General features: G+C 40.4%; 1 protein-coding gene across 1 annotated transcript; it reads left to right on the top strand.

Moving 5' to 3' along the window:
- The first annotated feature begins 18,175 nt into the window (after positions 1-18,175).
- Positions 18,176-19,354, top strand: LOC124113159. The gene is made up of 2 exons (XM_046473411.2): positions 18,176-18,481; positions 18,774-19,354. Exons 1-2 carry the CDS (start codon positions 18,214-18,216, stop codon positions 18,986-18,988), a joined length of 483 nt encoding a protein of 160 aa, XP_046329367.2. The 5' UTR covers positions 18,176-18,213; the 3' UTR covers positions 18,989-19,354.
- The last annotated feature ends 2,805 nt before the right edge of the window (positions 19,355-22,159 follow it).

Raw genomic sequence — 22,159 nt, 5'->3', positions numbered from 1 at the left:
TTACACTTACGCATATAACTCCATTTGATATATAGTTATGTCGTTCAGATATTAGGCAGTATTTTGTTCGCTGACAGTGTCCGTATAGCTTCGAAATAAAAAAAATCGTCGCACAGTACTTTTATCGATGTACGATAAAAAGCGGAGAAATTTACTGTTTTTCAATGCAGAATAAATTCTCGGACAACACTTAGAAGCGTATTTCTTTAAAACCGGTTTAATATTTGCAGTTAACTTAACACCATCAAATAGGAAATTTAATATTCTCCACCCCTGCGTAATTTTATAGCCAGAGGTAGATCCAGTGCCGCATGAGCGCAATTTTCGCACAACCTTCACTTTTCCGATCTTAGGAAAATGTGCGTCAGAAAAAAAACTCGGCATCCAGAGGGTTAACGACGAAGGTATTGTAAGCAGTACGTCAGATGACGTCACTCATGACCGTTGTGTTATGTATTAATGCGCTACTGCGATCATGAGAACAGACAAAATGCATCGATTCGATCCTAAAACTGTGCGATTTTAGGGTGTGTAAGAAACAGATAACTGCACTCGTGCCTGTCAGATACCATTTATCTTATCTGATAGACACTTGTGTAGTAATCTATATTTCACAATACACTAACAATGCTACATACAGAAAGAAGTGTAGAACAGGCCTAATCCAGCATACCTGGCTCATGGGACACACACTTTACAATTTAAAATACGTTTGAACTTTAAAAATTAGGTAAAGTTTGATGATGATTAAATACTATTTACAAGCCTCCGTTTACACATCTCAATAAGGTAAAAGCTAACGGCGCCTGTAAATCATTATGAGATAATAATAATGATACTTGTTTTGCAGTATTTTCTAATGACTAAAAACTAGTTTTTCTAGATGTGCACTGTTAAAAAGTGAGCTTCATCTCTGTACATATTTACACACCCAGACATCTTATTAATGAAATAGTACTTGGTATATACGTCATATGCCATGCCTCCTGTGTGACAGTACTTGGTGAATACGTCATGTGACAGGTCTCCAGTGTGACAGTAATTGGTGAATACGTCATGTGACATGCCTTCAGTGCGTCATTATGTCATATGATATTCCTCCAGTGTGACAGTACTTGGTGAATGCGTCATGTGACATGCCTTCAGTGCGACAGTATGTCATATGACATGCCTCCAGTGCGACAGTCCTTTGTGTATACGTCATGTGACATGTCTCCAGTGTGACAATACTTGATGAATACGCCATGTGACAGGTATCCAGTGTGACAGTACTTGGTGTATACGTCATAATGCATGCCTCCGGTGTGACAGTACTTGGTGAATACGTCATGTGACATGCCTTCAGTGCGACAGTTTGTCATATGACATGCCTCCAGTGTGACAATACTTGGTGTATACGACATGTGACAGGCCTCCAGTGTGACAGTACTTGGTGAATACGTCATAAGGCATGCCTCCAGTGTGACAGTACTTGGTGAATACGTCATGTGACAGGCCTCCAGTGTGACAGTACTTGGTGAATACGTCATGTGGCAGGCCTCCAGTGCGACAGGACATTGTGCATACGTCATATGACATGCCTCCAGTGTGACAGTACTTGGTGTATACCTCATGTGACAGGCCTCCTGCGTGACAGTCCTTGGTGTATACGTCATGTGACATGCATCCAGTGTGACAGTACTTGGTGTATAAGTCATATGACATGCCTCCAGCGTGACAGTACTTGGTGAATACGTCATGTGACAGGTCTCCAGTGTGACAGTTCTTGGTGTATACGTCATGTGACAGGCATCCAGTGCGACAGGACATTTTGTAAACATCATATGACATGCCTCCAGTGTGACAGTACTTGGTGTATACGTCATATGACATGCCTCCAGTGTGACAGTACTTGGTGTATACGTCGTATGACATGCCTCCAGTGCGGCAGTAATTGGTGAATACGTCATTTGACATGCATCCAGTGTGACAATAATTAGTGAATACTTCATGTGACAGGTCTCCAGTGTGACAGTAATTGGTGAATACGTCATGTGACATGCCTTCAGTGCGACAGTACTTGGTGTATACGTCATGTGACATGCCTCCAGTGCGACAGTACTTTGTGTAAACGTCATGTTACATGCATCCAGTGCGACAGTACTTGGTGTATAAGCCATAAGACATGCCACCAGTGAGACAGTACTTGGTGCATACGTCATGTGACAGGACTCCAGTCTGAAAGTACTTGGTGTAATCGTCATGTGACATGCATCCAGTGTGAGAGTACGTGTTGTATTCGTCACATGACAAGCCTCTTGTGTCACAGTACGTTGAACTATTATCATATCACGTCAACTTGTCCCCGGGTTATTGACACATTAAGCGATGTACAGTCTACTGAACCCTGTACACTGTCTTTCATATATTTGTAAACATCATCATTAAAAGAAGTACACGTAGATTTTGTTTGGCCGAATAGATGTACATGTGATGTTATCAATCGATGTGAATCTTCATCAGCATCAGGGGCGGTCGGGTAGCCTTGTGGTTAAATCGTTCGCTCGTCACGCCGAAGACCCGTGTTCGATTCCCGACATGGGTACAATGTGTGAAGCCCATTTCTGGTGTCCCCAACCGTGAAATTGCTTGAATATTGCTAAATGCGGCGTAAAACCATACTCACTCAGCATCAGACACAAAATTACCTTCCTCGTCAATTACTTCAGTGGAAATATGAGGAATTCTGTTGTTCGCGATGGGAAGTTGACAATCTATTCTCCCCGAGCCCCTTGTACGTTGCTGTCGTGTACTGTTACAAGTGCGTTCTGTATTTTTCTTTTAGGTGCGTTTTATCCTTCGAAAATTTGTCAAACATCTTTCTTTGATATTTGTAATCTCTGCGAAGTGTTGATTTTTTTTGTTCTCAATACTTTGAATGCGTATTTTGATTTGAGAATGATATTGGACGATAAGTAAAATCTCACCCTCGTGTCTTTTGATAACACTCGTTGATATATTTGATATCAAAAGACACTCGGGTAAGATTATTTATATATCAGTCTTCAACCGAATGTCACTCTCTCGAGCACATGCAGAATCATGATTTCTTCGACCATGTTGTGGCTGATATGACATCCCTATAATTTTGCACAATGACGTACAGTTGCGTCCGTTTTCCTTGCACAAAATACACGTTCACAATGGCCAGAGAATTAATTACTCAGCAATAGGCTGACGTCCTACACAATGCTTCAAAAAGCGAACATTGCGAAATGAATGGGTGTACTTTGTATAGGAGAAAACACTTCTCCTCGGTTTTGGTAGGCCCTCGGTATTTTACGACCCCGAGGGTTTACATTTTCTACCAAAACCGAGGAGAAGTTTCTTCTCCGGCTTATAAACCGTTTAGAACGTTCTTTAAAACATTGCGTTATAACGAAGTATTTACGAAACCTTTATAACGCGAACTGACGAATGCTCGCGCGAAAATAGGTAGCTGGCTCAAGACGAGACTTTGTTTATAGCACAGTCATGTTTCCAAAACCCTGATAATGATGAGTGTGCCTTTGCTTATCGCTTTGCTGACCCATTAACTGATGCAGAGGTCCAGAAAAAAATTGAAACATGCGTACCCATATCTTAAAAGTATAAAAATGACTGGGCGAAAGGGGGTTTAAAAAGTGGCAAGAATTGCGAAGTCAACGTTCTCTCGATGATAATATCGCCATTTCGCTGTCGGTATTGAAAGATGATCTGTTGGAAATGGACTCTGAAGATCTTAATACTGCTATGAAATACTTTGTGTTTGAAGCGAGAAAAGTTTATGCTAGGTCCTTTCCAGCTATAAAGGTGTATGGCCTATTTTCAGCAATAGACTCAGCTCTCAAACTTAACGGATCACCGTTCAATCTTATGGATGATGAGGAATTCAACGAAGTAGAAAAGGTCTAGACGCATGTACGAGAGATATTTGTAATCTCTGCGAAGTGTTGATTTTTTTTGTTCTCAATACTTTGAATGCGTATTTTGGTTTGAGAATGATATTGGACGATGAATAAAATCTCACCCTCGTGTCTTTTGATAACACTCGTTGATATATTTGATATCAAAAGACACTCGGGTGAGATTATTTATATATCAGTCTTCAAACGAATGTCAATCTCTCGAGCACATGCAGAATCATGATTTCTTCGACTATGTTGTGGCTGATATAACATCTCTAGAATTTTGCACAATGACGTACGGTTGCGTCTGTTTTACTTGCACAAAATACACGTTCACTATGGCCAGAGAATTAATGACTCAGCAATAGGCTGACGTCATCACAATGCTTCAAAAAGCGAACATGGCGAACTGAACGGGTGTACTATGCATAGGAGAAAACACTTCTCGGTTTTGGTAGAAAATGTAAACCCGAGGGGGAGGTTAAATCCCCCCAAAGGTTGTACATTTTAGGCCCTCGGGATTTTACGACCCCGAGGGTTTACATTTTCTACCAAAACCGAGGAGAAGTGTTTTCTCCGGCTTATAAACCGTTTAGAACGTTATTTAAAACAATGCGTTATAACGAAGTATTTACGAAACCTTTATAACGCGAACTGACGAATGCTCGCGCGAACATAGGTAGCTGGCTCAAGAGCTGAAACTGCACGAGATTTTCGTGATTGTGTCACGGTTATAACCACGTGGTTAGCTACCGCAGCTTACACCCGAATATGACTTGCAGGATGAGTGACGAAGACGAGACTTTGTTTATAGCACAGTCATGTTTCCAAAACACTGATAATGATGAGTGTGCCTTTGCTTATCCATTAACTGAAGCAGAGGTCCAGACAAAATTAGAAACATGCGTACCCATATCTACAAAGTATAAAAATGACTGGGCGAAAAGTGTGTTTAAAAGGTGGCAAGAAGAGCGTAGGCAACGTTCTCCCGATGATAATATCGCCATTTCGCTGTCGGTATTGAAAGATGATCTGTTGGAAATGGACTCTGAAGATCTTAATACTGCTGACCCGTGAAGATTCCGGGGTAAAATAGGTCTTCAGCAACCCATACTTGTCGTAAAAGGCGACTAACGGGATCGGGTGGTCAGGTTCGCTGACTTGGCTGATACATGTCATAGATCCCAATTGCTTAGATCGATGCTCATGATGTCAATCACTGGATTGTCTGGTCCAGACTCGATTATTTTACAGACCGCCGTCATATAGCTGGAATATTGCCGAGTGCGGCGTTAAACAAATAACAAACGAACAAATGCGTGGATCGATGCTCATGATATTAATCACTGGATTGTCTGATCCAGACTTGATTATTTACAGACCGCCGTCATATAGCTGGAATATTGCTGAGTGCGGCGTTAAACAACAAACCAACCAACAACCAAATCTTAATACTGCTATGAAATACTTTGTGTTTGAAGCGAGAAAAGTTGATTGTACGTCCTGTCCAGCTATAACGGTGTATGGCCTTTTCACAGCAATAGCCTCAGCTCTCAAACTTAACGGATCACCTTTCAATCTTATGGATGATGACGAATTCAACGAATGTAGAAAACGTCTAGACGCATGCATGAGAGAAAGATGTGCAAGTGGTTTGGGTGCAGACTGTCGGAAACCAACAGAGGTGAAATCCAGAGCCGGAGAGAATACTCTCTGGGAGAAGAAGCATTTGGCGAAGATAATCCACAACTACTCAACACCATGCTTGATCTTACTGGTGAGTACATTTACGTGCTATAAACCATATTGAAAATGCTTCAATTTAACTTTCTTTGAATAGATTCGCCGAATAAATTGTAACCCTTTAGCAAATAAGTTTGTCATTTAGTTCCATATAATATAATAATATTGCATGATACGTTACTTGCGCATTTTCTGCAAAAGACTAAAACAGGTTGGGGATACCCCTGAAATGAAGGAAATGGACCCACCTGAGTGAAACACCCCCAATTGAGTGAATACACGCACCCACTAAACCCTATAAAAAGGTGAAAAATCCACCTTGCGGCGTCTGAACAAAACGTCGCAAGATTGTGAGTCACTTTTGATCAGTACGGTACTACATTCTCCACTATGAACACGTGCCTCGGTACATGCGGTGATAAACATTTAGAAACAGACATTCACTCGTTTTACAATACTTTGACCTGTCACATAGCTATTACGCTACGATACAACTCTCAATATACACCAGAACGGCATTAATATCCCCTCTCAACACACACTAACCTGCCGGAAGCGATGGATTGGGGGAAGGTTGCTATGTGCCGTGTGCCGGGAGCCACAAAGAAGTGCCGGTAAGTAAACCCAGGAGAATTGGGTTACATAGACTGGCTGCAAGTCTCCCTCGCCGTATTACGGGACTGTGGGAATACGGGACGCCCCCAACTCACCATCTGTCTCCGGAACTCTCACGCCGACTTCTTGAGATAATTAAAATATTTTATCAATGTTCTGTACATTTTAATATAAAAATGCATTTAGTGTTTGTCAGAAGTGTTAGTTACAAACAATTCTAAGTCGATTAAATGGTTTGTTTACGATAGACGAATTTATATGACCATAGTGCCATTGCCAAACCCTTTAGTTCAGTTCTAATTGATCCACACTGCACAATATCGGGGGAAATCATCATTACATCTCTGTTCTTTTTGTAGTTTTGGTACCGTTAATGACGGAGAAAATATTGCATAAGTGAGATACACCATGTATCACGAACAATACACAATACAATCATAACTAAAAATACAACATCTGGCCGATTCAAATAACGGGGATTGCTAATTGTAACAACCTGTAAATACCTCCCATGGTCGGTGAGACGCCGTTTATGCATTTCAGATCGAAGTGCGGCGAGGGGGTTAAGAAAAGTAGAACTTGACATTAAATTAATGTACAAGCTTTTCAACTACTGCGTATATAAAATAAGATCTGGTGAAGCTACATCTTTCCCAAAGTCTAATATCAGAGTAAGATTGAAAATGAACTTCATCTTCAACATTATCACAATTACAGAATTTAAAAAAATCGTTCTTTAAGTGAAAATTTTAATGACATTTTTGTTTAAGTATTTTTAACAATCCTATTTCGTGAAAATGATATCTTAGTTATGCTTTTTTATCTACATTCGAAGGTATGTAGGTAGGTAAGCTGTCTGATAAAGACAGTGCTTTCTCACTTGATCAAATTCCGCCCCTCTTTGATGTTATTGTTAGAAATTGGGGAATTCGTAACTCGAATTGATAACGCAATCACGCGGCATACGGACGTTCATTAGGAAATGAAGGACTATTGGCTTGGTGGTGTTCATCCAGGCGTGATCACCCGCTACTAACAATATTAACCCGTGAAGCTCGAGTGTTAGAATTGGTCGTCAGCAACCCATGCATGTAGTGAAAGGCGACTAACGGGATCGGATGGTCAGGCTCCCTGACTTAGTTGATGTATGTAATCGTATCCCAATTGCGTAGATCGATGCTCATGATGTTAATCACTGGATTGTCTGGTGCTAGTTCGATTATTGACAGACGCCGTCATATAGCTAGAATACTGCTGAGTGCGGCGTTAAACAACAAACAAACAAACATATGAAGATTTGCAATCATCATTTATCACCATGCATTTAGTGTAGTCTACCGTGAGGACGAGCGCAATCTATGTGTACACAGCTTTGAAATTCCTTTTGTCGCCGACATTTGAAAGAATTACCCTATCGCATCCGCTTTACGCACTCATGCAAGAGGCTTTTGACATTCAATGTGTACAGTGTAGTACAGTGGAATATCTGCTTTGGACTTCATTTCGTCATTGATTTGAATCCAGGCGAAATGAACGTTTTACTTCTTGTGGGGCCGAAAGTTAGTCTGATTTAGACAGAAGTCCGGATTCGGAATATTATAACAGATGATAACACATGTAAATAGAAACAAAGTTCAAAGAAGTGTTATCATGAATCATAGTACATTCGGCACAATTGATATCGCCTTGTATTACAAAGGCTGATTAGTTAAAGTTCTGTCTCGACAGATTCCAGCGTGCAGGGTAATATTTGTAAATGTAATATGTGTGAAGAAAATCTGTCCACATTAGCGATAAGTGTTTCAATCAAGTTTTGGCACGTCACTCCGAAACTGCCGAGTTCGATTCCTTACATCGGGGTAATGTTTCGTTTGATGGCCATTCCTGCAGCCACCCGACGCCGTGATATAGCCGTTGAAGCGTATAACACCATGCACATGCATCAAGTGCACACCAAGAACTCAAACTATGGGGGTACATGATAACAAAGACATTTATTCATAACAGAATAATAAACACTTATAATATATCCATTGTAATCAAAAAGGTGTGTTGGGTATATACTTGCTTCACGTAGCCACGGCACGAACAAATATTAACACACTCGGGGTACAGAGACACTCAATCAACCGAGTCACCGAGTCCTACCACCCAGTCCACCTAAGTCGCCTCTAGCTTGCCACAGCTTGCCAATATTCGAATTCCTTCTACTTTTTCAGTTTGCAAAACAGTCATAGCCAGTGTATTGGGTGTAAAAAGTACAACTAACCAGGTAGACGGATTAGTTATGTCATTAGATAGTCATGTCGTGGCAACTGATGACGTCAAAGTAGTCTAGAATGCATTATGATGCAGTTTCATTGAAGCAATATCTCCTAAGTGATATCGCATCATTTCACCCAAGGAATATCACCTGTCGGATTAGAAATGACTGTTCACATTCATAAATCGGCTCTCATTTGTTAGAAGGAAATTTGCATTTGTTTGCATAAATTGTTGTAAGGTCACGGTCGCCATACATACCTGTATACACATGACCTTTATCGTATATCTTCCCCTTTCTGGTTACCAGATACTGGTCAAGTTCTCCATCTGCACACATTACACAATGTGTTTCGATAGGTGACAGGTTTTCTGGATGTCCTAATTGGGCATTTTCCGGAACTTTATAATCTGGTGGTATTTTCTTCCTGGACATTAGATAATTTGCCATTACACGTGCACCTTGTCCAGATGGTGGGTATGTCTTGCAGAAGCTGCTTCCGGAATCGTGTAAGGTTCGGGATTCAGTGGTGACCGCTAGGATAATGTCCAACTGATACCCCTTCATTTTCATATAACCGCTTCCCTTGGAGCTAATGTGCAGCAACTCTGGGTGTTCCCAGTTTTGTGTACGCAAGATTTTGTGGTTTTGCAGCAAACACAATTCAGGTGTCCTTTGTCCTTATTGAATGTCACTACAGCGCGACCGAGTTTAGCCCAGTATTCCTTCGTTCCATCATACACAGGGAAATAAACGCTGTTAACAGAGTGCCTCTGCTCCCATAAAACGACGACAGGTATTTTGCTTTGTTCTGCAGTGTCTACAAGCCTCTGGGCAACCTGCATGTTAGCAGCATGTATTACCTTCTGATGACAAAGATTTTCAGCATGTTCTGACTGGAGCTGTACTTCTTTCGGACATTCACTTGCAAACATAACTGATTGCAAATGGGGTCACAGATAAATACCTACAGTGCCCCTTGCTGCAACACCCAAAGCTAAATTGCAATTTTCATGTTCACATTGTATCTGCTGTGTGACAGTGTTCATTTGTACATGAAGTGGGTAATCTGGACCGATACTGGACTTGCTGATCATGTAGAGACCGCACTGTTTATCAACGCATATTCCACGTTGGCATGACTTGTTTTCCACTCCATCCGGTGCATTGTTCGCTCTACAGGTCTTTCGGAACTTGCTCTCTCTTCACTTTTTGGATGTTAGGGGACTCTGCAGAAGTCCTTTCCTCAGAAGCTTTCTGGTTTGTTGTCTGAACAAAATGGCAAACCGTGGTCGAGTGTCGAACAAAAGTGAACTTTCTTCGGAAGAGTTTACCAAACGGGCAGTGATAATGGCACCTGTCTTGTCTAGGAGTACAATCCAAAAAGCAGCTTAACGCCCATACATCTGCAAGGACTGTCTATGCAAACGTCTCTATGGAAAAAGCCTGAAAACTTAGTGGAACATCTCGGAGTCTCGCTCTTTTTGCATGCAAATAGTTTAAAATACGGGTTTGAAATACTATGCTCACCTTCCTTAACTATTTAGGTATAAAATGTCGTAAAAGGAGTCGCTCGATGCCCCCTTTGAAGAACTATACAGCTTCCCTCTACGGGGGGGGGGGGGGGGGGGGGGGGGGGGGGGTTGTTATCTACAGTAACGTCCCTATGGAAATAGCCTGAAAACTTAGTGGCACATCTGGGAGCCTCGCATTTTCGCATCAAAATACTTTAAAATACGGATTTAAAATACTATTTTCTCCTTCCGTAACTATTTTGGTATAAATTAACGTAAACGGAATCGCTCTGTACCCCGTTTGGAAAACTACAGGTAGGTGTGAGCCCGGATGTTCATTTTGGTGCCACTTTGGGTGCATGGGAGTTCATATTAAATCAACAAAAGACCTCAAACCATTAACAATTTACTGTCCTGCCCATAATTCATCATTAAAGTTATAACATGAATCACGTGGTTGTTGTTTGTTGAATTAATGTACTGTTTATTGTGCAAGGATGAGGGACCGCCACCGTAAACTGGTATTGCTTCATATGAAGTATATCATAAGTTTCGATGTGTTTTATGCATATTTTAAGTTGTAACTATATACACGTGTGGGCATGTGTTCTATATGAATCATGTTCATATTACATAATATGTTAATGTTTGTAATTCATGGTATTGCAGTAAAGTGTGTTAAGAAACACAACTTATACTCCTGAGAGTGACATTGTACCAGACTATTGTGTGCCCACTCCGACGTCCGCGCCTCAAATATTTAAGCCGGGGGAATTTTACAGAGGTCAGTCAGTGGTCATTTGGCTGGATGGAAGAACACGTGAGTTGAAATATGGCTTGTACAATAAGTCCTATACACTATCAGTTCCTTTCACAGTCACTGTTCATGAACGCCGTGACAATTACATCATATGTTAGTACAGATGATATATAGATATAGGTTTTTTACCTTTTCTAATCGGTGAAGATTGCGACAACTACGGAGCCAGCCGTTTTCTGTTGGTAGGCCTGCTGGTATCCACATTTTTATTTTACGGTTCCAGGCTTCAAGGACGAAATCCCCCCCCCCCCCCCCCTTCCCCTTTGCACGGGTAACCAGACTGAGAGAACTTCACTGTGATGACGAAATTCGGTTACCTCCGGTGGTGCCAAACATCGGAGGACTTCATCACGAAATTCAATCTGCTGATACGTTGTATTAAAATATTGTTCATTCCATAAAATAAAGTGGTCATTATGTATTTGGAGGCCAATATGATACGGCTGTTGTTTCTAAAAACAGAGGCACGAAACATGAAAAGGGGAATGACGAATGTTCTCAAAACTTCCAAGGCAAAGAAGTTTGGTCAATTGTACCTTGCTCCACACAGAGGACAAATGTACCATTTGTTTATGATATTGGTCACAATGTTGTACGGACATCCATCACATCCAACAGCTATCCATGTGCGAACATCACCTGTGCCAGTTTGCTGATGTAGCTCATGAAGTACCCTGTCTGCATTGTCATAGCTGTTTGGGTTTGTCAACACAGGATCGCCCTGGGGGTGCATGTCGACTTTCTATGAATGCATAGGGATCATGGGATTGTTTGAAGGAACAGGTGTCAATGAGTGGATGATCCCTATCAACATTGTCTGACAGAGTACCATCTTGTGAGAGGGACTGACCCTTCGCAACTTCATGTAGCCTGTGCTCAAGGAAGTCATACACAAGACTTGTCATGATGTGTTGACTTTCAGTGGCCATTTCATCTAATAGTGGGGAAATAACATCTTTTAGGTTCACTGAATACAACCACACATATGGTGACAACTGTGGGACTGATCGTATTTGGGAGGCTGGGTCATTTATGTAAATGATGTTTGTTTTAATGCTGCATTTAGTTTTGTAAGTTAAGGTGACACGCCAGTTCCGTTTAATCTTTTTATTGTTATAAAAAAAATGCCATGATTGACCCAACAGGTGGACACTTCAGTTTCTGTTGTGTCCCGCTATCAAGCCACTGTGAATTGATAGTATATGAACCAGATGGAGATGTGTGATTGTTGAAAACCGATGCCACTTTACTTCCGGTCATGAAATACATGAGCAGGTTGGTGCCAAATGCTAATGGGCCAATGATGTTGCTGGTCATCATGTAGCACATGTTTTCAATTATTCTAGACATGATGAAGGTTATTTTTACTCCATTAAATTGATCAGGCACTGCAAAATCGTGGCCTGTCGTGTGTTGGATGAGAGTAAGTATCAGGGGATTCCGTTGACTTAACCAATGTGTGATGTTGATGTTATTGTAAAAATCTGCTTCGCGGTATTGAGATTTTATTTTGTCCGATTCTGTTTTGAGAATTTCATGTAGATAGTCTCCAACGCTGGCAATGATGGATACGATGTTCTCCGTGTTTACATTCCATTCACGTAATCCGTTTGTGATTTTATATGCAACATCATTAAATTGATTGTTCACCGTCTGAAAAGTCATTCTTGACATATTCTGCACACCCATGACAGATATATTTTGAATCGTGAGTGAGTTGGCCTTGTTTTAAGAATGCATCAATGTTTTTTTTAGGGTGACGTCGAGATGATATTTCTGTAACTAGTGAGGTGTCTGTGGAATAGGCGTCATGAGCTTTACAGCTGCACCTGTGAATTTTTCGTTTAGGCATGATTCTTTTTTATGCTTTATATCCACATCTGTAAATAATAGAAATCTGATGAGCATGCAGCTTTAAATGTTTATTATCTGTACATATGTGTTGACGTTTATTCTGCAAATGCAGTAAATTGTGTGTTGTACTTTTATATGTTCTTTCATTAACTTGTATATATGTTTTTTCATTAAGTTGTAAATATGTTTCTGGAGTTACATTTTTATATTTCATTAAAACAAATTCAAATGCCCTTTTCATTTTTCATCCCTAAATGATTACATACGTGCAGGGTTAACTGCCTTGTCAGTGTATTCGTATTATGTCCTTTTCGCTCCAAAATCTCTGACGACGAGTGCTTTTTCGCAGTTAGCGAGTGACAGGGTCCGGCAGGTTAGTGTGTGTTGAGAGGGGATATTAATGCCGTTCTGGTGTAAATTGAGAGTTGTAGCGTAATAGCAATGTGACAGGTCGAAGTTGTTGTAAAACGAGTGAATGTCTGTTCCTAAATGTTTATCAACGCATGTACAGAGACATGTGTTCATGTCGGCATGTGTTGCATAGTGGAGAATGTAGTACCGTACTGATCAAAAGGGACTTACCATCTTGCAACGTTTTGTTCAGACGCCGCAAGGTGGATTTTTCACCTTTTTATAGGGTTTAGTGGGTGCGTGTATTCACTCAGGTTGGTCCATTTCCTTCATTTCAGGGGCATCCTCAACCTGCTCAATATAATACTCAATTTTCATAAGGAAATTAATCAACGCATTTCTGTTGGTTGTGGTTCTTTTCCACCGGTAGTGGATGTCATCAGTACTCTGTCAATGAAGGTTCTATGTTATGTTTTGATTTAATGGGTTTCCAAACGCATATATCATAGTACATTGTGATAACTAGAAAAATTGAATTGAGAAAAAAATTATATACTAAATATTGCCACATTTTAATACGTCTGTATAACCCTTAAAACAAACAGGAATTCTTTTAAATTTCTCCTGGATGATTTCCTCCTCCAAGGGCTTGCCTGTAAATGGTTGCTTTTTCGAAGCCACGATATCTACCCTGCTATATCCGGCGGCAGGGAATTGTCAGTGACAGTTTGAAATGATACTGATAACTCAGCACCAGCTGCCATCTGTATGTTGGTTTTCATCTGTTATACAAAATTATTGATTTTAGAGTATGTTTGAAGGTGGTTGATTTACATACAACAACTGGGGCTGAAGCCTACTTGGAGATCAAAGGATCTGATGCAAGTGATCCCCATCAGGTGGTCACACCTGGGTATTAATGGGTCCAAAAGGTATTTCATATGTTGTGATATATCAACTTTTGATAAATCGAAAACATATTACGTAGGTTTAATGAACCCCAAATATGCATATATTAATGCTTTAATTTTTTTCCAGCTTAACAAACGTTTTCCCATTACCAATGAAACTATTAATTTAACGAATCCCACCCATCTATCACAAACTCTGGTTTCACCAATTTCCACACACTCTCATGTTGGTACACAAACTTCTCCTGAACCACTTCCAAATTCCCAAACTTTTTGTTCTACTTCAAACCAAAAACCATCTACTTCTGTCACTAACTCACAACCAAGAACACCAACGGTTGAAACCACAACGGACACGACATCCCCCAAAAGGTCAAGCAAGAGAAGTAATCAAAAAATAATCAGTCAATAGCAAACTATTTGTCCTATTTGTGACAGTGTATGGGTGCCCTGAGGACAATAGCGCAAAGTGGATTGGTTGTGACTTTAAGAAATCCCATTGCAATTATTGGGTGCATTGTGAATGCATCGGGATTAACGTCAGGAAAGTGGCCGATTTAAAAAAAACATCACCTGTCTATGCCCAGAGCATAACAAAATTGAAAGGTGTAAATAAAAAATTATATTATTATCATGATTTTTGTTATTTTTGTCCCAGAAAAAAAATCTTTCTTTACAAGTATTACTATGAAGAAAAAGAAATTTATTATTTTGCATTATACATGTACTTGTATACATAAAAAAAATTAAAAAATCCACAAGAATCGGATCCGTACTCGCATTCCCTTCACCCGTAGTCAGCGACGCTACCAACGGAGCTAAACCTGCACATGTGAAATGCAGAACAATTAAAAGTACATAATTGTACAAGAGATTGCTAACAATAAAAAAAAAAAATACTTATACGCCGCTATGTACATAACGGCATGTCATAATTAAATTCATTCTTACCATTTTATGGTTAAGTAATTAATGTGTCTTTGTTATATTACATTTATACTACTTCAAATTACCCAGTATCCTTCGCCATTAGTACTTGAGACACGTGCTTGACCATTTCTTACCGGTTCCAATTTGGGAAGATTTCTGCAGCTCCTCAGCCATGCATCATCTGTGGGTACACCTGGAGGCATCCACATTTTCACTTTTCTGTTTATATTCTCCAATACAAAGTCACCACCTTCACCTTTACTGTGATGACCGGAGGGAAGAATTACCTCATAAGCATTAAGATAAGTTACAATTTCTGGTGGGGCTTGTAGTCTCATCATTTCATCTCGTAGAATAAGTTCTTGATAGGAGGTGTTATTCATTGCATTAAAAAGCCTTCAAAATGAATCCCGGCTGTGTGTCATTGCTTGGCTGCTGTTTCTCCTAACAGCAGAACGATATATGAATAATGGAATGGTGAGTTCCAACACAATGCCGGACAGGAATTCGACATTGGGATTTTTATGTTGCTTCAGCCAAGCATGAAATGCAGAGATAGTGCACAAATGATGCTCAGGTGCCTTTGACAGTCAGAAACTATACAAAAGTTCGTCTGTGGAACCATATAGAAAAATAAGGAGCATTTCCCAAGACTTGTGGTGGTTGGTGGCTGACTTAGCCATATTGACCGCAGCTGGTGAAGAGAAGCCAAGCAACTTTGCAACATGTTGTAGATATGGCCACCATAGAAATTTAAAAATTGACCTCACACCATTTATCTCAATGTGTCCTGCTCCAGGTACAACCAATATATGCTTATAAAGTTGCTGACTGCCATCTACAACAACATCATCATTGGGGTGCTCAATACCACAGTGCTTACTCAAAGCCTGCAAGCCCTTTTTGACAATAACCTGACAAACTGGACATTGTACCATTTAGTAAGCATTCTGCTAAATAAATTGTAGGGAGAACCATTGCATCCGACACTAACCACTTTCTACTTATAAGTCACTGTCTGAACATATCTTATCCAGAACAGTTTGAAGACTATCATATGATGCAGGATTGACCATGGCTGGATCACCCAGACTAATTTTAGGTTGAATAATTGGAAGGCCAGAGGTTAAAAAATCATAAGGATTATCCCTTTTCTTAAAGGAACCACTGGAAAATGAATGTGTACATTCATCAATATTGTAACCGACCAAACCATTTCTACATGTCAAGCTGTTAAGAACTATTTCCAATCTGCTATCCAAGAATGTATCCACTAATGAAGACAATTCATGATGAAACTTGTTACTAGCTACATCCAAAGCCTGTGCCATATCATCGCCCAAATTACATACTTGTAACCAAGCGATTGGTGATAATTGGGGACAACATTGGATGTCACTGCTGGGGTCAATTATGTACATAATGTTTGTCATGACACTGCATTTTTGGTCTATGATTTATTGATACATGCCAGGATCTACCAATCACTTGGTTATTATTAAAAAAAATGTTAAAGACCCTTTTTAGGGGCTATGGGAGGTGGTTCCGTGCCAACCTTCAACCAGGAATGGTCCCTGGTATGGTGATCTCCCTTTAGTTACTGACGATCTCAAGCCCATTTTTATATTGTGATGTCAACTCAATCTTTCTTCTTTTAAATGTGCCTCGACTAGTTTTAAATCTAATCTGTGATATGCTAGTTATCGTACTGTCCTTCGATGACAGGTTTTTATACAGTTTAAATATATGCATTATTTATGACCGACTTCTCGTCACGATATGGCTGCAATATTGCCGATGTGACGTCAAATTTTAACTCACTCACTCACTCACTCAACCAGGAATGACAACAAGAGAACATTTCTACTTTTCAACCAGTCGTGAATGTTTAAATTGTCATAAAAATTTGAAGATTTATATTGGTCTCCAACCTCGTTTATGTCATCTTCTACTTGGGAATGGATGTAGCTGCCAAGGCAACGTGACAAAGCTGTGAGTTCATACTCCTTCAGTTTCTCTGTTTCAGGAATGGAGATTAATATTTCATTTGTATACTTCGCACAGGCAGTACACAGGTAGGTTGATCTTGGATGAAGGTACTTTAGTTCTTTAAGTTTTTCTTCTACTCTTTTGGGGATTTCTTGATTTAATTAGATACACTTGGAACTCTCGATTTTTAGAAAAGATTCCGTGTTCGCTGCAACTGCATTTTCTGCCCATGTACTTTTAAGATATAAAAATGTAACATTACAATAAATAGTATTAACATTTTTTATATTTTACGCTTGTTTTCTTTTATGGCTTAATCCAAGGCAACGTAAAAGCATATGTCCAAATTACGAACGCTTCTTTCATTTCTGCGACCAACCACGGTTTCAACGTGGCATGTATTGTCTACCATAGTTTTAGTGGGCGTTGGCTCACGATTTGGGTGTTACCTCCCTTGCCGGGACTGCAGGTGGCGTGGCAGAGTAGAAAGCATGGTGGAAGGAGAGAGGGGTTGACAAAGTACATTTCAGGTATTTTTTACTTTCAATGTTGTCTTTTTGACTGATTTATCGCACAGAATGTGTCCAAATGGCGGAGGGGTACTCGGGTTCACAATAACCTGCGCAACAAACGGGGTTATGTGTGATAAGAATCGATGAATGAAAGAAGTTTTCGTAATGAACATTGACATGTATTTTATACCAACCATCATGCGCCAAGTAGTACAGACAACGCACGGAAAAAATCGCATGTTTTTATAGACACACAGGACCAGTTTATTCTGTCAGTTAGGGGTATTGATACCAGTTGGGTTCATTGTCACCATTTGGGGGTTTTCCCCGACCTGTAGGACTAAACTTTGCAGTGCGTGGTGGGAAGGAACACCGCAGTCTGAGACTACACCCGAATCCACAGATTACAGGACCACATACTGACCAGAACGGGCGCAGATATTTGCAGTACACAGATGATGTTTCTAAAACCAATCCAGGATGGATCAAACATCGTAAAATGCAAAAGAAAAAGGTCCGCGCCTATGAAAATGTCGAACACCCAGAAAGATGCTACCTTCCACTGTTTGAAAAATACAAGTCTTTTTGGTAAGTTTTCGATTTATGCCAATTTATCATATTTGCTCATAACCACGGTATTAAGAACTACGTGTAGACTATTTGTGAATAATCAGAAAATGCATGTTACTATAATTAAAAACTCTATTATAAAACGTAAAGAGATCACCTAATATAATTCTAGATTCATTAATCATTCCCGGATCTACCACATTCATGTTGACACTATGTGCAGAACTACATGTATCGATGTATATTTCAGTCCACCCTCTTCAACACGAGCAAACGCTTTCTACTTCACTCCCTTGAAGAAGACGAAGTACGGAAAATGGTATCTCAATCGCCCATCGGACAATAGCATACAGACAACAGTGAAGCGGATCTGTGCTATGGCCGGAATTACAGGGAAGAATACCAATCATTCACTCCGGTCAACTGCTGCCGACCGGCTGTACGAAGCTAACATCAGTGAGCAGCAGATGTGTGAACAAACAGGTATGTAGTGGAAGATAAATGGTATGCATGTCGGATAAAACCATTATCCAGTCTGTGCTGTATAAAAAAATAGTATGGTAATGCTAACTGATGGTAAGAAATTAATGTCTAATTATGACACGAATCTTAATTCTCAGAAGTATGATATAATCAAATTACTGATTATGTTTTATGGCTGTCAAAAGTTTAAATACCGATACGATGACACTTGCATCTCCATTTGAATTAAATTAGAATTTGCTCTTGAACAAATTTATACCGAAATAATTAAAACTGAAATTTTCACTTCCAGGGCACAGGAGTGATGCAGTGAGGGTCTACAAACGGACGAGTGATGAACAAAAGGCAATGGCTTCAGATGTGTTGGCTTGCAAAGTTCCAAAGAGCGAAGAAAACTCCAATAAGAACGTTAACGTCGCATCGACTGTGTCTGTCCCGCCTTCTGAACCAGAGTCAAGCATAACGGAAAGTCGCGGAAATGTCACAATGACCTTTAATTTTCATTAAGTGTAAAACCTCGTTCCTGTGATTGGTACCTGTAGAAAGGATAATGAGTTACAACGGCAGTTATCAAAATTAGGTTTATAAAGAAAATGTAAATTTTAATTATAGTTCACGCATTTCTGCATGTTTGTTTTTAGGAAGCTTTTAGCAATATTCCAGGAATTTCGCGGCGGGGGACACACTAAATAGGCTTCGCAAATTGTACCCATGTCAGGAATGGGTCTTCGGCGTGACTAGCGAACGCTTTACTACTTGTCTACCTGATCGCCCCTATTTCAGCATGTATCATTATATTACTGTATGTACTAATATAACATGTGTGTTCAAATGAAATCAGCACATCCTGTTGTAAGAGGAGACTAACTTAATCAGGTGGTCAGGCTCGCTGACTTGTTTCATGCATGTCATCGTATCCCAATTGCGTGGATCGATAGTCAAGGTATCAATCACTGGTCCAGACTTGATTATTGACAGACTGACGTCAAATAAATGAAAAATTGCTGAGTGACTAGCATACCCACAACATGTCAGTGTAGTCTCTTTCTCACAATCACAAACACACCACACACGTTAGTTGCAAAATCATTGAAACACAATATAAAATACATTCATTTTTTAAAGGAAACAAGAGTTGTTGTTATCATGTTACATACATTGTTGACTGCAATAGCATTATTAATATTATCACGCTCATATTATATTTTATGAGTCATGACTTCCAGAACACACCTAGGGGACCCATTGAATTCCTGTATGGATTTATGTCTGGTCTGGCAACTTCTATCCGGACTAGGCACTCGTGAAGAGCAACCTCCTCGTGGTGAGTGCTGGGTAACGCTAATCGCTCTTCCCCCGTGTGGAACCGGGGTAGAATATTTCCACAGCTTCCCATTGCTGGTCGTAAGAGGCGACCAAAGTGGGCAGCCCGTTTGCCGTGGGTTGCGTCCCTGTGTCGGCGGAGGACGGGAGTCTGGTAGTTGAGGGCACTGGATCCAGGAACAGTGTTCCTTTGCCCAACACACTACTTCGACCCTTACTTCGCCTAGACGGGTGGTAAGATGGGCCCGGTCTTATCAATCGGCTGGTCACGCCAAGCCCTGTGCATAAAATTGTGTATGCACACACGTGATTTTTATAAATGTATTATTTTGACTTGGTTGTGTATAACATGCGTGAATTCTCAAACTATTAATGTAACAATTTGCCTAGAGTCTTATGCCTGAAGGCGGTGGCTCATGGGCCAATCTGGTGATCTTGACCTCCAAATTCGGTATGTGTCCAATTTCTTGTCATGGGCCGAGCCAGCCTGGCATTTAATTTGGTATACAAATATTGCTATTTGCGTCATATTTGCTGGAGTATACCATCCCTGTATCCCTGGTGTTTGCATCTTGGATATCCGTTGCACCATAACACCGTTCTTTGTAACACTCCGTGGTGGGTGGGGAGCAGGGGTGCTGAATTATTTTTTTTCATCATGTCTCACCAATACCCTGGTTCAAACCGATCAAAACGTAGACATGTGGATCTAGATGACACTGATCAAAATGATAAATTATCTCGTGGACTGGACTCCTGGGCACGATTTATTGTGATAGAGGCAGCTGATAAAGAACCCTTGAAGCTTAATCCTTTCGCTATTTCAAAAGCTGTTTCAGGAATATGCGGAGAGGTTAAAAATGTGACACGGCTTCGTAGTGGCGCTCTACTTGTTGAGTGTTCACGTAGACAGCAATCTCTGAATCTGCTATCTTTAACTACATTTGCTAATATTGAGGTTGCTGTCTCCGTGCACAAAACCTTGAATTCTTGCCGAGGCATTGTTCGAGACAGAGCTCGTTGCCTGTCGGACATGTCGGAGCAAGACATTACAGATGAATTGACAAGTCAAGGGGTAACTGCAGTTAAGCGCTTTACAATGAAATCTAGAGACGGTGGCACCATCCCGTCTAACACCTATATGCTAACTTTTGCACTGTCCACCCTACCTACATCTATTAAAGCTGGTTATCTTAACATCGGAGTGGAGGTGTATGTCCCCAATCCACTCCGATGTTTCAAGTGCCAAAAGTTTGGACACGGATCGAAATCTTGTGTTCACTCCGTCGTCTGTCAACGCTGTGGTGACGGCCACGAAAACACCGACTGTACAGCTGACATAAAATGCGTAAACTGCAAAGGTCAACATCTGGCTTCATCAAGATTATGTCCTGAATGGCAAAAGCAATCAAAAATCCTGAAACTCAAACATGAGAACAATATCTCGTTTTACGAAGCTAAGAAGCTTATTGAAAATCAATCTCCTCAAACTCCGCTGACCAGAACCTATTCTGCTGCTACAGCTATCTCTACTCCTTCAACTCCTCCCACAGTGTCAATTTCTATCCAGACTGATTTGACATGGATTACGTCAGATCAACCTGTTAGGATATCTTCTGTCATTACCTCAAATAGTTCTTCGACTCAAACAATAAGCTCATCTGAACCGTTGACTGATGAATCTGATGTTGAGTCTGGTCCTAAAGAGCCAGAGGCTGCAGAACCAGCTACTATCAAATCTGCCGTTCCTACTCTAACAAGAAAAGAAAGAAAAAAAATAAACAGAAAACAGACTAACATAAAATCCTCGTCTTCAGAGGTTCTTCTCCAAAACTCCTTTGGTGCTCTGGACATGGATGTAACCCCATCGTCCCAGAGCAATAGTAGGAGTCCTTCTTCCTCACGTGCCCGTGAGAGATCCCCCATAGAACCACCATGACACATTGTCCTAAATTAATTCAGTGGAATTGCAGAGGACTTAGGAATAATTTTAATGAAGTTCAATTATTAGCACAAGACTATAACCCATCAGCTTTTAGTTTACAAGAGACCTATCTTAAGCATACTGATAAATTTGAATTGCGTCAGTACAATTCTTATCATTCTTTTTCACCTCCAGGTGATAAAGCCACTGGCGGTGCTTCCATTTTGGTGAGGCAGGGCATCATCCACAGTCCTGTTCATCTCAAGTGTAACCTTCAGGCTGTTGCTGTCCGTCTTACTCTACAAATAACTTTAACACTTTGTTCCCTATATATTTCTCCATCCTCAAATTTGCAGCAGTCTGACCTTCAGGATTTATTTGACCAACTCCCTAAGCCCTGTATCATCATGGGTGATCTTAATGGGCATAAC

The sequence above is a fragment of the Haliotis rufescens genome, unplaced genomic scaffold (assembly GCF_023055435.1).
Source record: "Haliotis rufescens isolate VD_foot unplaced genomic scaffold, xgHalRufe1.0.p SCAF_9, whole genome shotgun sequence".
Classification (NCBI taxonomy): domain Eukaryota; kingdom Metazoa; phylum Mollusca; class Gastropoda; order Lepetellida; family Haliotidae; genus Haliotis; species Haliotis rufescens.
The sequence above is the reverse complement of the archived record's forward strand: the minus strand, read 5'-3'. Positions and strand labels throughout refer to the sequence as shown.